Source organism: Anser anser (genome assembly GCF_964211835.1).
Source record: "Anser anser genome assembly, chromosome: 2".
Lineage (NCBI taxonomy): Eukaryota > Metazoa > Chordata > Aves > Anseriformes > Anatidae > Anser > Anser anser.
The window spans coordinates 41,263,879-41,279,672 of record NC_139721.1 but is presented as its reverse complement, the minus strand read 5'-3'; the positions used below and the strand labels follow the sequence as shown (position 1 = coordinate 41,279,672).

Genomic DNA, 15,794 nt, shown 5'->3' with positions numbered 1-15,794 from the left:
GATGTGCTGTAACTGTTTTGCTACAAGCCAGGGCTGTGACCAGGAGAGTAAATGAAGGGAGTCCAGAGACTCAGACTCCAAAGACTAAACATCTTTTCCCCTTATCCTCCCTCCTCCACAAATAAACAGCAATAGGAAAACATCATTGGAAACTTTTATCAACCCCAAAACTTGAGAACAGCTTATTAGCAAACCATATTTTTCTTCTCAACTGCCCTGAGCAGCTTCTGAAAGGCTATCTCCTGGTACTTACAGCTACAATGAGCAGATAACCTTCATGCCAGGCCCTTTCCCTACATAAATATTATGCTTATATAGCTAAGTACTGAGGCTGAACAGGGAAAGAACGTGTTCACATGCAAGGATTTAGCTTGAATTTCCGGTGCTAGACTCCTAGGATAACCATTACACATATTAAATCATTCAACATTTTCCCATATGTTTTTTAGAATATTTCTCTGAATATCAGGAGTAAAGCCTGCGAACTGTAATTCTAACTGAAATGTCTTCACCTGATAGTGTTTTTGTATTTATGACTCCTCACATAATATATGTTTCAGTTCTGGGGAAGATAGTACATCTCAACCACTATCAGCCATTAAGAATTTGTTCTCTTTAGCCTTAATGCTGCCCCAATCTGTATTTTACCCTTCTGTCACAGCAGTACAAAACACTGGTACTGCAAATCAGGTGGTAAGTAGTCAATGATAAAATCCCATGACAGAGATTCCATCTTTCTGTTTAATGAATCAAGCCAAAATGACCATTTCATTAAAGCAGACATCATATGGAAATAAGAACCTGGAGCAGTACCATGTTGCACAGTACTAATATTTTGTATCACCATTCTTAACTGAGGGCTGAATAGAAAAGGTGTGATAATTTTAACATTGTACATCATTTATCATCTCTCTAGATTTTGTATTCCTTGGCCCATTTGTCTGTTTACACTGTCAGACTGATGGGAGTGGATTGGTACAGTGAACCTATAGGTGCTAAAAAACCCAATGAGCTAAGAATCCAACATTTCTGTCATGCATATTTAAGGAGAAGTTACTCTGGGCTTGTTCTAGACTGTTCCTCTAGTGTGATGGCCAATTTCTGTCAAGATCATCCTAATCGTTTTCCTGTAATATATCCTTTTTTTTTTTTCTTTTTCTTTTTCTCTCTAAAACCACTCTATGCTACAAACAAGAAAGATATAAGGAGGTCCAATCAGGGAATTCAGTTTCTTGATTCAAACTAGTGTGCTGTTGTAGGCACACCAGTGTCATTAGGCTCAGCTGTAATGCAGAGGAAGCTTATCTATTGTACTATGAGTAATGTGATACTTTTATTTATCTGGAATTCATCTTCTCTTCACTAGAATTCTAAAATAATGACCGTGCTTTTCTTGTAGTAGAATTAGTTTGGAAGGAACTAACAATGAGAGTGTAATGTTTACGAAGTCAGCAGAAAAAGACAAATATTTCTGCAGCAAAAACTTTCTTTTTTTGTTATTCTCACTGATAAATTCTTTAATCTTTTAAAGATTATTATCTTCTCCTCTCAAAACATAACAAAATATTAACTTAGTGTTTAATGCAATGTAGCCTGTACTGCTTCCTCACTGATTATATTTTCAAAGGAAAATATCATAGGTGACTGAATTCTGTACATTACTCCCTCAGAAGGAAATGAGAGTCATACACTTTGCTTGCAAACTGGGGCTAAACTAACTCTTGCTATTGGCAAGTGATCAGGAATATACCTAACCTTCTACACTGTAGACCCTGATTCAGGTTCTCAGAATAAGGAGTGTGAAAAAGGGGTTCTTTAGCTTGCATTCTGTTGCCCCTATATGCCTTTAGGTTACATTTTCTTAATAAACAGAGAAACAAAACTTCCTTTCTTTCTCCCCTTTATCCAGGTAGTTCATGTTCTCATGTTATCAGTAGAAGACAGAAGCTGGATTTAGGACTTGACAAAACACCAGAATTCTCATGGTAACATTTCAAGAGGCAGTATTAGTGCAGTTTTACTGACTGAACGAGATTTGATGCTTGTACATCTGACTGGTCAGTGACTTCTACATTCTTTTTGGCATTAGGTACCTGTGCCATTTTTAAGCATAGTAATTATACTGCTTTAGTGTCTGTCTTTCATGGAGCCTTTTAGAAGCTCATCACATGTGCCTGAAAACATTTCACTTCCCTTGTTTCAACTTTTTCATCCATGCACCCACGTCCAAGAGTTTTCTGCTTGATTATAGAACTTATCTTAAGCTACTCTTTTAGGAATTTGTGGATCTTGATCACTTACTTTCTAAAAGGTCATTTTCTTTTCTAGTGAGTGCTATCCGAGATTTTTTTCCAACTATTCTGTGTTAATTAATCCTCTTGTATCTTTTATCAAAGCTATTGAATTTTTCAAGACATTGGTTCTATTACTTCAATGTGTCCCACATTAGACAGAACTGCCTAGATGTGAGTCTGACAGCTCCCTTAGACCACTGAAATAGTATTCCCTATCTTCTGTTCAGTAGTTGACTTTATTTTTCAACTTTTTCTATCCCATTTTTTGCCAATTTTTTTCTATCATTTTTTCTATCCCTAATTATTTTGCCTACTTCTCGGCTTTGTCACGCCAGTTTTCAGTTGATGTAGTTTCGTTAAATCAGTAGTGTATAGTAAAATGAAATTTCTACTACAGTGCAGAAGATCAGGCTATAGAGTTCTAATTATCAAAGTTTTGTGATTGCTTTTTCTTACTGCAGCATCTACTTTTCAGATGGGCAGCAGTGGGGGCCTTGGAATAGATCAGTTTCTCAAAGGAAATTAAACCAGAGATACAGAGGCTGAATATATTTTTAGGGTCTTTTAATTTTATTCAACGCACACAACAAACAATGAACAGAAATCCACAAACAGGCAAATTTCACATAAGGTGAGTTTTGCTATCTCAACAGTATTTTCAGCTGGTAGGTTTTCTCCAGACTTGGTTGTACCTGTCTCCCGTGCTCATCAAACTACTGGTGTACTTTGCCTTATCTGTTACAGAGTGGCATGCTTTTCCTTGTTCTTATATTTAAGCAATTTCTAGCTCAACAGCCATTAACACTAGCATCTTTTGTAGCTGTTCTGCAATCTAGAGGAACTACTTGACAGTTTAAAAAAACTGCATCAAGTCAAGCTACTCTGTACCTAGGTTTCTATTTCTACAGAAAATGTTTAACCTACACAACCTGTTTAGTTTATATGTTATATATATGTTATAGTATATATGTTTATATGAATGTTTATATACTGTCCAGGCATTTTTCCATAGTGGCATGTGGCACATACAGGACATTTGGGAGAATATTAGAATATTTTCCTTGCTTTTTTTAAAAATTATTATTATTTTATTTTATTTTATTTTATTTTATTTCTTATGTTTCTTATAAAATGCATTGTAACATACAGGCAAGATAAGGTAAATTAACATTCCATTTACTGTCCTAATATAGCAGCCTAATTCACAGAGTATTGTTAATTTATATGAACATTTGAAGCATAAACCGGTCCTTCTTTTAAGGAGGTTCCTTTCTAAATAATACAGATTGTGTAGCCTAAATAAATGCCAGACCTAACATTCTCCAGATGGTGAGAGATGTATAGACACAAGGAGCTATGGAAAATATTTTCCAGTTCTTTACATTTCAACATGTACATGTTTTCTACTTCAGACTGAATTATTTAGGCATGTGGCAATAGAAAGCTGTACTTGATTAGATCATTATTATCTCTCTGGTTACCAGAGAGAAGCACAGTGCTACAAAAGCAACTGTCATTTATTTATCTGTTAATATCTTTGTTTTGTGATATAATTCTCTCTTATTCTGTTCTGATATGTCCTGTACTTAAACTATTTAGTTTGGTCACCCTCCAGAAATTAAAGAACTTATTTGTATTCTTTTCTTCTAATCATTTACTGTTAAAGGGTTTCTTTAAAAAAAAAAAAAAAAGAAAGAAAAAAGACTGCTTTAAAGTAGTGCTTATAGTTACGGAAGTTTTGCAGTTTTGATCACAGAAATTACTTGTAGGTGTAAGTAATCCAGATACCAATTTTTGTATATAAACAGTCATAGTATAATCAGTCTATGCCCTTTCCTTGCCTCCCACAGATATTCTGCTTTTTCAAAACTGAGAATGTAAGCAAGAATGTAAAAGCATGGAGGAGACTTCATGTTGATCTGTCCCAGCTTTTACTAATTTGTAGTGCCTTCCACATGTAGTCCAGCTCTGTTATTCAAATGGGTTGTAACAGATTAATATAATTTTTATGTTTTGTTTTGGAAATGCGACTTTCCCCTCCTCCCTGAAAGATTTTTGCCCTTCATGATCAATATGGCTCTTTGCTTTCTTAAATGTTTCCTTTCATAGCATGTTTTGACTCATTATCCTCTGTCCTTTAAACAGTGCATTTATTCTTCTGCTGCTAATCTACACACAGTATGAGCACAGTAAGAGTTGTGATATACAAAGAGTTATGAGTACTTGGCCTCACCTCAAGCATTATGTGAAGTTTTGGCAGCTCCCTCACAGGGGAGCGGAGGGGCAGGCGCTGAGCTCTGCTCTCTGGGGACAGCGACAGGACCCGAGGGAACGGCATGGAGCTGGGACAGGGGAGGGTCAGGCTGGGTGTTAGGGAAAGGTTCTGCACCCAGAGGGTGGTCAGGCACTGGGACAGGCTTCCCAGGGAAGTGGTCAAGGAAATGAGCCTGCCAGAGTTCAAGAAGCGTTTGGACAACGCTCTCAGACGCATGGCCTGATTTTGAGGTGGTCCTGTGTGGAGACAGGACTCAATGATTCTTGTAGATCCATTCCAACTCATGGTATTCTATGATTCTCTGATAATAAATGACATATAGCTTAATTATGCTAATTAACAGATCTATTTGTCTTTGTTACGTACCAGCCATTTTTTGAACATGATTCATTCTGTTAGAAACCTTGCAACTAGTTTTTATAAGGCTCTGCCAAATTTTTGATGTGTGTGTATTACTGAGATCAGTCATGTCACAGGCTAAATGGTGATATTCTAATGCATGGATGTGAGAGCTGCAATGAATGCTTGGCAGTAGAGAAAATAATAAAAACGATCAGGACATGCCACTCCTATTTTGAGTCATAGTTGTAATAGTAGTATAGAGTTGGAGACAGTGCCCTTGCCAGTTCAGGGTAATTTTATATGAATTAAAAGTATTCTAATTTGGTTGAGCATACAGTCTATTCATCAACTCTCCCTTCCTACTTTTGAGTACATATGTGGGTATTTTCTGCCCTTAATTATCTACAGGATTATTTTACTACCTTTTTAACTTCTCTGCTGGGAATCAGAAATAAGTATTCTTCAATGATTGTAGATGATGTGATGTTTGAGTTTTATAAGTTTTATAAGCTTTTATAAGTTTGAGTTTTATAAGGAAGGAATGAACGAAAATTTATAGAAATGTCAGATTCTACTAAGTATTTGGTAGCTTAAAATTAATAAGGTTTTAATAAATATTTGTAGGATACTGTCCAGTATAAAGCATTCTGTGATTATTTTCTGTTTTCATCTTAGTTCCATGCTAAAAGTAGTGTTATTCCAAAGAGCTATTAAAATTATCGATTACTGAAACAATAATCTTCTCTGTGATCTACTAGATTGCAGCAGAAATGGCCAGCTGTGGTTAGAACAGAAAGAATGTATGGAAAAATTGCCATTAAGATGTAAACAGGAATTATTTTTTTTGGAAAGTTATAATTAGAAAACCTGCAATGAAATTTAATAGTATGTAATTACTACAAATATTTATTTTAAAACAAGTTTGCATATCTGGATAATTATAATGGTATTACTGTGGTATAAAATATATTAATACAGTAACTCTGAATTATATCCCAGAATTCTTTGAAGGTGCACAATTTTGTCTAGACTAGAAGGAAAGACATTATAAAGTTGTAAATATATTTCAATTGAGAGCTACTTTTAAAAGTGTTAACATACTCTAGTGATAAATGTTGAAACCTTCAAAAGTAGTTGGGTATCCACCTTTAACAGATGAGGGAGCCCATTTGTCTTCTTGCCCAACGTTCTACGTGAGGTGAAAATCTAAAAATCTGAGGATTCATGATTACTATTCTCATTTTAAGGTCACATGAAGGTTAGCTGCCAGAAATTTCTGTTTTGCACAAATCTGGAGGTAGACAATGCCTTGGGACCAGTGAAATATAACTATTGTTTGAAACAATGACTAGGCACAGTTAGATAGTCTCCAGATAACTTACAATGATTTTGTAAATTACATTGTGAAATCATGAATACTCAACACAGAGTGAGAGAAGAAAATGGAGCACTAGGGAACATTTACTGGATGGGCTGCTTTGCTGAGCAGATGGACTGCTATACTCAGCATAAATACTTTTTTTTTTTGAGTTTTGTATTTTCATATTTTTTGTGCAGATAATTGCAAGATTTGAACCTAGATTTGACAAATGTATTGATAGCTGTTGCTACTTCCAAACTTGAAAGTCAAGGTACTTTTCTGGCCAAATTTTGTTGGGAAAGCTTTTGAATAATGTACAAACTATAAGGTTAATTTCAAGCTTTTTCTTCTTCTAGTGCTGGTGTATGAGATCCATGTATACACAGGGGCTAAACTTGGTGCTGAAGCAGATTTTAATGTCTATATCAATCTTATTGGGACAAGAGGAGATGCTGGCAAAAGGAAGCTTCACAGATCTAAGAACAATAATGTAAAGTTTCAACATGGACAGGTGAAGTAAAAGCAATGCTGTTTGTGATCAATAAGAGTAAATCATGACTTGCAAAATATTTCTTAAAAAATGTAAATATCTTCTTATTTACAATTTTTATTCAAACAGTTCACTGCTTTCTCACGTATTTTCTTTATGCAAAATTACATAATTATATCAGATGAACAATTTTTACATGCTGATTTTGCGTCAGTCATTTACTGACAGCACTAGATAGCAGAATTTGCATAGTGTTGATTATTTATATGAGACATATAGATAAAATAGTAACTATAGCATTTGTGTTCTCCTGAACAGACCACCGTGAATTTTAGAATCAAGTTCTAAATCCTTATTCCCAAGTTTTCTAGTCTTGGCACTAGAAAATGTATTGTAGAAATGTAGAAATGACCAAAAAATTCTTTGCAACTTATCATTGTGTCATGCCAAAAGAATCAAGTGCTATCTCTGTGAAGTAATTTAAAGGTGTTATTCACCTCAGAAAGCTTTAAAAGATCCTCACTGTCTGGCCACGACCAATATAAGACACCCATGTTCATTTTGTAAAAGGAAAAAAAGAAGTAACTATTCTATCCTGTTACAGTTAAAATGATAGCTAAAGTTAAGACCTTAATTATTTTCCTTGTATGTTTCCACAGATGGACATTTTTTTCATAAAGGCTGTTTCACTGGGAGACTTGGAGAAAGTTCTGATTAGCCATGATGGAGCTGCTCCAGGTAGGATTTAACTTCCTAGAGACCAATCTGTTTTCAAGTCCTTTTAAACACCACGAACGCTATTTATATTGCATCCTTCATTCAAAATGGGACAGAAGGTCTTACAGTGATAAAAAGTCTTCCTGCAGAGTAGTCACTGTGATGGGATGGTGAAAAACAGTGGTAATGGTCAGCAACAGAGGACATAATTTTAATTCCAGATAATCCACTCTGTTTCAAGTTTATTTGTAACAGAGCACTATTTATTTACATATAGAAAATTTGTGAGAATGTTGCTCACACAGGTAAAATAGTCTTTCATTAAACAAAGAGTGAAGATCAAATGGAATGGAAATAAAAGATATTCAACAGCTGCTTTACTACCAAGGAAATATTGAATAGCTATAGCATTATGTCCTTGCTCCTTTGGGCAATGGGAGAAGATGTGGTTGTTAATTTAATCTGTGCAAGTCAATATGGACCTAATCCAGTACATGGCATTGCATTTAGTTTGTAGAGTTTTCAGGAAACAAAAAAAGAATTTTGCAATGAGACGAATTTTTGATTGAGGCCCTTGAGTTGTGTATCTCTGGAACAAAGTAACTGAACAGAAAGATGGCGTTTAAAAGCATTGAAGATGTAAATACTGCAAATATGTTTGCAGGTTAGTGGCTATGAAGAGTCTAAGTGAAGAGAAGGGTTTATAAAGCAGTTCAAGACCACACTGATGCTAGATTAGAAAAGCACCGTTACTCTACTCTCTTATGAAATGGCGTCAGGCAATGCCCAATTTACTGACTGTACTGTCTAAGGCTCTGAGCAGACTTGCGACTATGTAGAAGTAGCCTTATTTGTTTGGTTTTGGTATGGAGTGTAAATCTGATTCTCATATCTTTGTAGTTCTCTAGAGTTTGCTGCCTTCAGCAATACGGATGATCATACCTGAGAGTTTCATATACAGACATGCCAAGACATAACTGTGAAGGCAGTGTAGTGGTGCCCACTTTCACTCTGTCCCCCCATACATCCGTACCATACTCTCCTCTTCCTTCACCTCTCCCATAATAGACAGCATAGCCATATCACAGAATCAGCATTACAAATCTGCAGCCAGACTCAACGATCTTAATGGATTTCAAAATCTGTCCTATTTGTCTAAAGAGAATAATGGATTGAATTCTGTGTGTAATAATATTTATGCCTAGGTAGTTGAAATAATCATTCATTGTATGCACCACAGACAGATCTCACAGGTCTCTTTTGAACTCCTTCCCAAACTAACCTGAAATAAGCCTGGCCTGAGGTGACTGAGAGGTGGATAAAGGAAGGGCTGAGAGCTAGAAAAAGATGGTAATTCAGGAGAGAGGCCATCTACAGACCCATTTTTTTCATGCTGAGAAGGGAGAATAAGGGTTCCTTTAGAGGTGGTGCTGTCCTTTAGTTGAATCACTTGCCCATAGGGCAGGAGATCTTTAGTCTCTATTTGAGAAGTACCCTTGATGGAGCATGGAATAGATACTTTCTTTGGGGTAGGAGAGAGAGACACCTTTGTAAGGTTTAGGATCAAGGTCATAGTCATCTTTTGCAGGTTTCTTTGTAGGTGCATGGATGGAAAATGCTCTTATAATCACCTGGTTTGTGTGCCTTTGTAGCCTAGTTTAGGCTTGCACAGTGTCAAGAGTATTTGGGGTGTACCACAATGCAGTGTCCTTTTTGTAAACTCTGTTGGAAAGGTCACAGACTGCAGGGCATAGATCTTCTCCCACAGCCATCATGACAGCAAATAAAGGAAATTTTTTTCGTCAGCAGGGTTTTGCTGTTGGCCAGGTGTATGTCACTAGATGATGTCTTATCTGCTGAAAGATCCTTCTCCTCTATACAAACCCTCAAGACGTTGCTGTACCCTTTCTTCTTTTTGATCAGTTTCAAAGTGTTCTGCCTGTTTGCTAGTGAGTCTTGGCCAGGCCAGTAGGCTACCTCCAAGGAGGTAGCATCTGAGCTCTGTATGAAGTATAGGGGGATGGAAGGAAGCTTGCAAAGCGTCCTAATGTGCCATGGACCTGAGTCTTGAAGGGGAATTGGCATTCTGATCCATGCATTGCTTGGGCAAGCCCTCCTGTTAGGACAGATATTGCTGCCTTCTAGGGGCTTCCATACTCGGATGCAGCTAGGAAGGCAGAGCATGAGGAAAACAGGACAGTTGTCTGCTTCTGACCAAAACCTCTCTCATGCTGTTTTGCTACAATGTGCTGGCAAGTAACAGTATTACTCAGGCAATACCTTGTGAGACATGACAAATTGTGGGTGGTGCAGACACAGTGAAAACAGGGTATTTGGAAAGGGCTTTGCATACCAGTCACTAGGATGGGCACTGGGAGTGATCTAAGCGATCAACATAAATATCATAGCATCATAGAATCACTGAGGTTGGAAAAGACCTCTAAGATCATCTAGGCCAGCCTTTGACCTGAACTCCACCACTAAACCATGCTACTAAGTCCTAAATCTGCATGTTTCTTGAAGACATTCAGGGATGGTAACTCAATCACTTCTGTGGACAGCCTATTCCAATGCTGCAACACCCTTTCAGTAAAGAAATTTCCCCCAATATCCAACCTGAACCTTCCCTGGTGCAACTTGAGGCCATTTCCCTTTGTCTTATCATTTGGTGCTTGGGAGAAAAGCACCATATGACAGTGGTTGCCACTGTTAGGGAAAGTACGAATTTGGTAGCCTGACAGAGGTGAGGCTGACACAGGTCCATGCTCTCAGGTCCCCACTAGTAGCAAGACTGAGTACATGTTCCCAACAGGCACACCAGAAATATATTTATACGACGTATATATGTATGCACATGGCTGGCCACCCAGGTCAACAAACAGAAACTCAGCACTCATACAAACAAAAATAGGACCAATGGTTTCATACATTTGCCCTGTCCAGCTGAACAGAATGGCAGTCTGTCAATGGGAAATATGTACATAATGTATCTACGTATAATGTATAATGTAATATATACATATAATATATGGTATGGTTCTGTCAGGCCTCCAGTAGCTGGCCTTAGACACTCAGTCTGCCCAGTAATAGCTCTGGATCCTCATTCTCCTCAGCTGCAGGCATCTGGGTGTGCCAGACCCCAAGCCTCACAGCTCCACTCCAGCTTCAGATAAAGATCCCCAGCTATAATCTGATGGCCACTGTCATATCAAGGAGATTGACCAAGTCAGCTAAGAGAAACCCAGCCAACACTAGAGGATTCTGCACACACACTGTGGATTCAAAAGTCAATGCAACAAAACATGGAAGACTGAGAGAATAACTAGATTAATAATTTTCTTGTGCAGTTTTTCAATGTTCACTAATGTATGCTTTGTATCAATGAAAATTATAAACAATTTGCTTGCCAGCCCTACTTTTTTCTCCCTGTTTGTGGCAAAGATAAAGCTCTGTTAAAAAACAAACAAGCAAGCCAACAAAAACAAGACTGGAACAATGCCCTGTCTTTTAGTTTATGAGAATTTCCATTTATTTGGTGAGATCAAGTTCTTAAACATTTCTTCCTAGCAATGCAGTAAACCAGTAGCAGTCATACCTCAGTTAATCTCATACTGATGAATGAATTTATTACTTGAATATTACTTGAATATATTTTTTTCCCTATTCATATCACTAATGTCTATATTTTTTATAGAATCCAAAAGTATGTTAAAACTTATGTAGCTTTACTTTAAAGTGGATTCTCTGACCTATCACAAAGTTTCAGGTAGAAGGTGATTAAACTCAGTGGTAAAACTATAAAGTGCTTAGGTGCTTTGTGATTTAAATACCATATAAATTTAAATTGCTGCTGTTGCAAGACCAAAAGAAAATTTTTCATGCTATTTCCTTGGGCAAGAAAGCAAAAAGAGACTTCAATAAAGACTATGATATTTCATATTAAAAAAAAATAAATAAATCTCTATAAAGAAGGTTCTTTCCTCTCTTTACAGAGGACAGATAAACAAAAGCATGCCCTTGAAACATAGACTTTAAAAGTGGAAATTTGAAAAACTTTTGAGGAGGCTCATCACATGCCCAGAAGAACTCCTGTTGTTTGTTTACAACAAATTTGTTTCTATCAGAATTGTTAATATAATGTTTACGTAGACTGATGTAGTATTTTGACTTTGCAGTTTATGCAAATTTGCCTATACTGTAAAAGCTAAAGCATATATTTTTCAGAAGCTAAGTAAGAACATATGCAAATGGAAACAGTAGATATTAATGGTCTGTTAATACTGTTATATGCAATAACAACTTCACTCACAGAAGACCAAAAATTCCATCTTTCACACAGATCTTATTTAACTGCATAAACAGATTTGTCCTAACATCCTTGTGCCTGATCACAAGGAATCAAAAGATGTAGGCTGGGATGGTGATGGTGTTGGCAGTTCACAGATATATGCATATACTTGTCTCCAAGAAAAAAAATCCCCCTTCTTAAGATTAAAATAGCAAGGCAGAGAAGAATTAACATTGTACCTCTTCCAAGAGACACAGAATGATAAGCTTTCGTTGTATTATTTTATCTCATCTATTTAGTTGAGCTCTGTGCTAATGGGACCTGTTTCTGTGATGAAAAAATATCATCTGGACTTTTATATATATTTTTTATTTTGACAGAAGTATTATTTTAGATTATAAACTTTTTCATTTCAACACAGGCAATGGATGGTTCCTGGATAAGATTGTGATAAAATATAAAGAAGGAAAGGAAGCTCAGGAGGTTGTATTTCCTTGTAACAGGTATGTCATTCATGGAGAAGCAGAATTAGTTTGTTACACTCTCGGCAACCTGGGGAAAATTTTGCAGAAAAGGTATGTGCACACAGCCTAGATATGTGAGCAGTGCGCAAGAGTTTCTCAAAGGACAAGGGTTGCAGAATTTTGCTTCTGAAGCCAAAGTTTGTTGGAACAGTAGCAAAAGGAGTCATAGCCTAATGTGAAGAAGCCCAAAACTGGAGAAAGGGTGCATTGATATTTCCTTTATCTTGATTATACAGAGACCACATGAAAATAAATAAGCTTTCAGTTCTTTATCTTCTAAACAGTATTATGTGTAAGGATCTAGACATACTGATTTTGGTCAATACCTCTTTCTCAGTCACTGAAAACATTATATACATACCAGAAATCTTTGGAACGCCCTTAACTTTCCTCCTAGAGAAGGGCTAAAATATTTCCTTTCATTTAGTAAATCTCTATTTCTCTGTCTTAGTAGGTCTAGAATGTTGCTGCTATGGACAAAATTGGAAAATGCCTGACTTTCTCAGTTCTAACAATTACTAAACAGCATGTTCTTCCAAATATTTTATTACTGGAGGCAACTGCAACCTGAAATTTTAGCTGTCAGTAGGTTGAGTCACATGACTACAACATAAAAATAAAACAACAACAACAAAAAGTTAAATATACCAATAGGCAAAAGCAGGGATTTGTGTGTGTTACCTCTGTGTATTTAAGTAAGGGGGATTAACTGCAGGAGTACAGGTGTGTTTTTGTAGAGAAATAAAGGAAATCTACAGGAAAGGTCCTTAAATTCATCTGCATAACAGAAAAGGAAAGTAAAAGAAAAAAAAATCAGTTAATTGTTGCATATTTGTAGAATATCTATAAACTTCCAGATCTTCCAGGTTTTATCTATCCTGTTAAGTATGATGAATATAACTGACCACTGCAGATTATATAAACCCCTCAAAATATACAACTGAGTATCTGATCCTGTAAATGCTTACTACATCATATAGTATATTTAATTTGAAGTACTATAGCACTTCATAAAACTGTCATGAAAATTCCCATTGTTTGATGGGAGAGTGAGCCAAATACTCCCAATATGAATAATGCTAACTCTGATGAAGGCATACAAGAAAATTGGGTCTAGAAGGTACTTTAAAGACCTAATTTGATTAAAAAAAAAAAAAGAGAGAAAGCAAATGTCAGATTACTTGTTGATTATTATCAATACTGATAATTGTTATTAATCTTATTATTTTATTTATGCAATGAAAGATGGTTAGATGAATATCAAGATGATGGGAAAACTCAGAGAGAGCTAACTGCCAAAAGTAAGTATTTTGTTACAGATTTCTTTTTTTGTGGTAACAATACAGTGTTATTTACTGCCTAATTATTACTGAAGATCCTTTCTGAATATGACCATAACATAAGAAAAAAAAAAGTGATAAAGAAGGTTGCTCACATTATTTTTTTTTCTGCTAATATTTTAGAAGATGGCAATTCAAAGAAGTCATTCCTTAAAGGTAAGAATTGTTTTCTACACAATTGTCTTTGCTGTTTGAATTTAACCTCCAAATCAGTAGTAAGTGGCAAATATGTGAGCAAGTGACCTCATCATATAAGTAAGCTATCAACTGTGAGAGAAAATGAATACAAATTGGCTAAAGATGATCTACAGAAGTGATAAACTCTTTACAAGTAATTGAGAAAAACCTTCTGTTCATAAACCATTTCTGGTTTTCTTCATATTTCTACTATTCTGTCCTGAAATCAGCCAGGAATTCCTCTGAGAAAAGATTCAAGTGTTGCTTTGTTTATCTTAATGTCACTGTCATTTAATACATGGGGACAGATACCCTGGCAAACATGAGCATATTGAAAGATGTGTTGTGAAGTGGCAGTGAAAGCATTTTCAGTTCAAAGTCCACCAGGGCAACCAGGGCATTCCAAAAGTAACCAGAAATATTGCAAGATTGAGCTCCAAATGTGTTAGTGAAACTGGAAGTAGTATACTCATTTTGTTGACTAAATCTGCTTGGATTTTTGGAGTTAAAAGATTTTAATAAAAAACTACCCACCCAGTTGTCTATTTATATGCCTGCAAAGACAGTCTATCACCATAGACTAGCACCATAATACGCTAGGACCTCCCAAGTGTTCAGAATGTGAGATACCATCTCTGTGTTTCTCCCTAACCAGAAAAGAGAAACAGACTGATACAAATTTCTTTATGAATATTTTACTGTAAATGCATATTCCGTGTAACTGTGTCTGAGAACAGTATGGGAGAAACTAGAGTAAATAAAGTAATGTTTACATATAGCTCTGAAAACAGTGGCTTGCCTTCTGTAGCATGAGTGCTGATCTCTCGATATAATTGCAGTTTCAGTGAAAATATAATCATTTGCATTCAATCAAACAGTTTAGCCAACAGTTTTATTGTTCCATGGCAAGATAACTTTTACAAGAGGAGACTGATTAACTCAGGTAAATAAAGACTTTCCCACAGAGAGATTTGATTTTCTTGAGTGACTTGGAATTGTACTCTACGTTCTGCTCAGCACACATTTCTGAAATGCAGCCATAATATCTGTTTCACCTTATGTTCAGAAAATAGACTGTATTTTAATACTAATCTAAGTTTTTTTTGTTTGTTTGTTTTTATTTTCGGTACAGCTTCATTTTTTATTATGTTACTATAAGCAGGCAGAGATGCAAAGGCTGCTGAGAGCTTGTGCATGTCAAGAACATTAAGGCACAATACATTGATTATGAGGTGAAAGGAGCATCTTATGCTTTATCAGTTTGTGAAACATCACACTGTCAAGATGTTCAGGAGGACCCAGGGGATGTGTCATCATTAAGAAGAGATGAGGGGTTCTGAATTATGAAGATATAAAGAAGAAGAGCATTTTTTAGGAAGTCCTCTGCCAATTATCTATGCAACACCTTAGCTTGAACTTCTCTTTAGTCATCTTTTTCTTTACCCAAGAGTTCATTCCAGTGAGGAAATGAAATAGATGAGAGACTGCTTTTTATACCTTTTGTAAAAGAGATGATGAGCAGGGCTGATCTCAGGATTGTTCATTTTTAAATTGTGTTGTCTTAATGGTAATATTAGAGGTATTGTAAGTGAAAAAGATTGAGATTTTTAGTATGATAACAAGCACAAGAGGTTTGGAAAGTTGTCGTATATTCAGTTCTGTGTCAATCCATTGTGATATAGTACTAGTATTAGTACCACTAGTGCTGATAAAATTCCAGAGGTGAAGAGTCTTGGAATAGAAAGTAATTGCTTTAAATTCTCCGAGCATCTGCAGCACTGAAAACTTTACATGTTAGAGAAGATAGCATTAATAAGCAGTTCCACTCACAGCAGATGTGCAGACCGTCCATATAATGTACATTTCCTGAATGCAGCAGTTTTGATGTTAGGGAGACAATATTTTATGCATTCATGTGGTCATATATTATGTGAGCTGCACTCTGCAAGTGGGCTTCAGGAAAAGTCATAGAAAGTTGATTGGTAAA

General features: G+C 36.1%; 1 protein-coding gene across 7 annotated transcripts in view; it reads left to right on the top strand.

The window, feature by feature from the left end:
* Positions 1-15,794, top strand: part of RP1 (RP1 axonemal microtubule associated) — a 217,428-nt gene that overhangs the window by 113,636 nt on the left and 87,998 nt on the right. For all 7 annotated transcript variants that reach the window (XM_083823906.1, XM_083823902.1, XM_083823904.1 and 4 more), the window contains 5 exons: positions 6,628-6,782; positions 7,421-7,499; positions 12,188-12,269; positions 13,536-13,591; positions 13,754-13,786. In XM_083823906.1, coding sequence (XP_083680032.1) covers positions 6,628-6,782; positions 7,421-7,499; positions 12,188-12,269; positions 13,536-13,591; positions 13,754-13,786 — 405 coding nt within the window. The remainder of the gene's footprint in view (positions 1-6,627; positions 6,783-7,420; positions 7,500-12,187; positions 12,270-13,535; positions 13,592-13,753; positions 13,787-15,794) is intronic.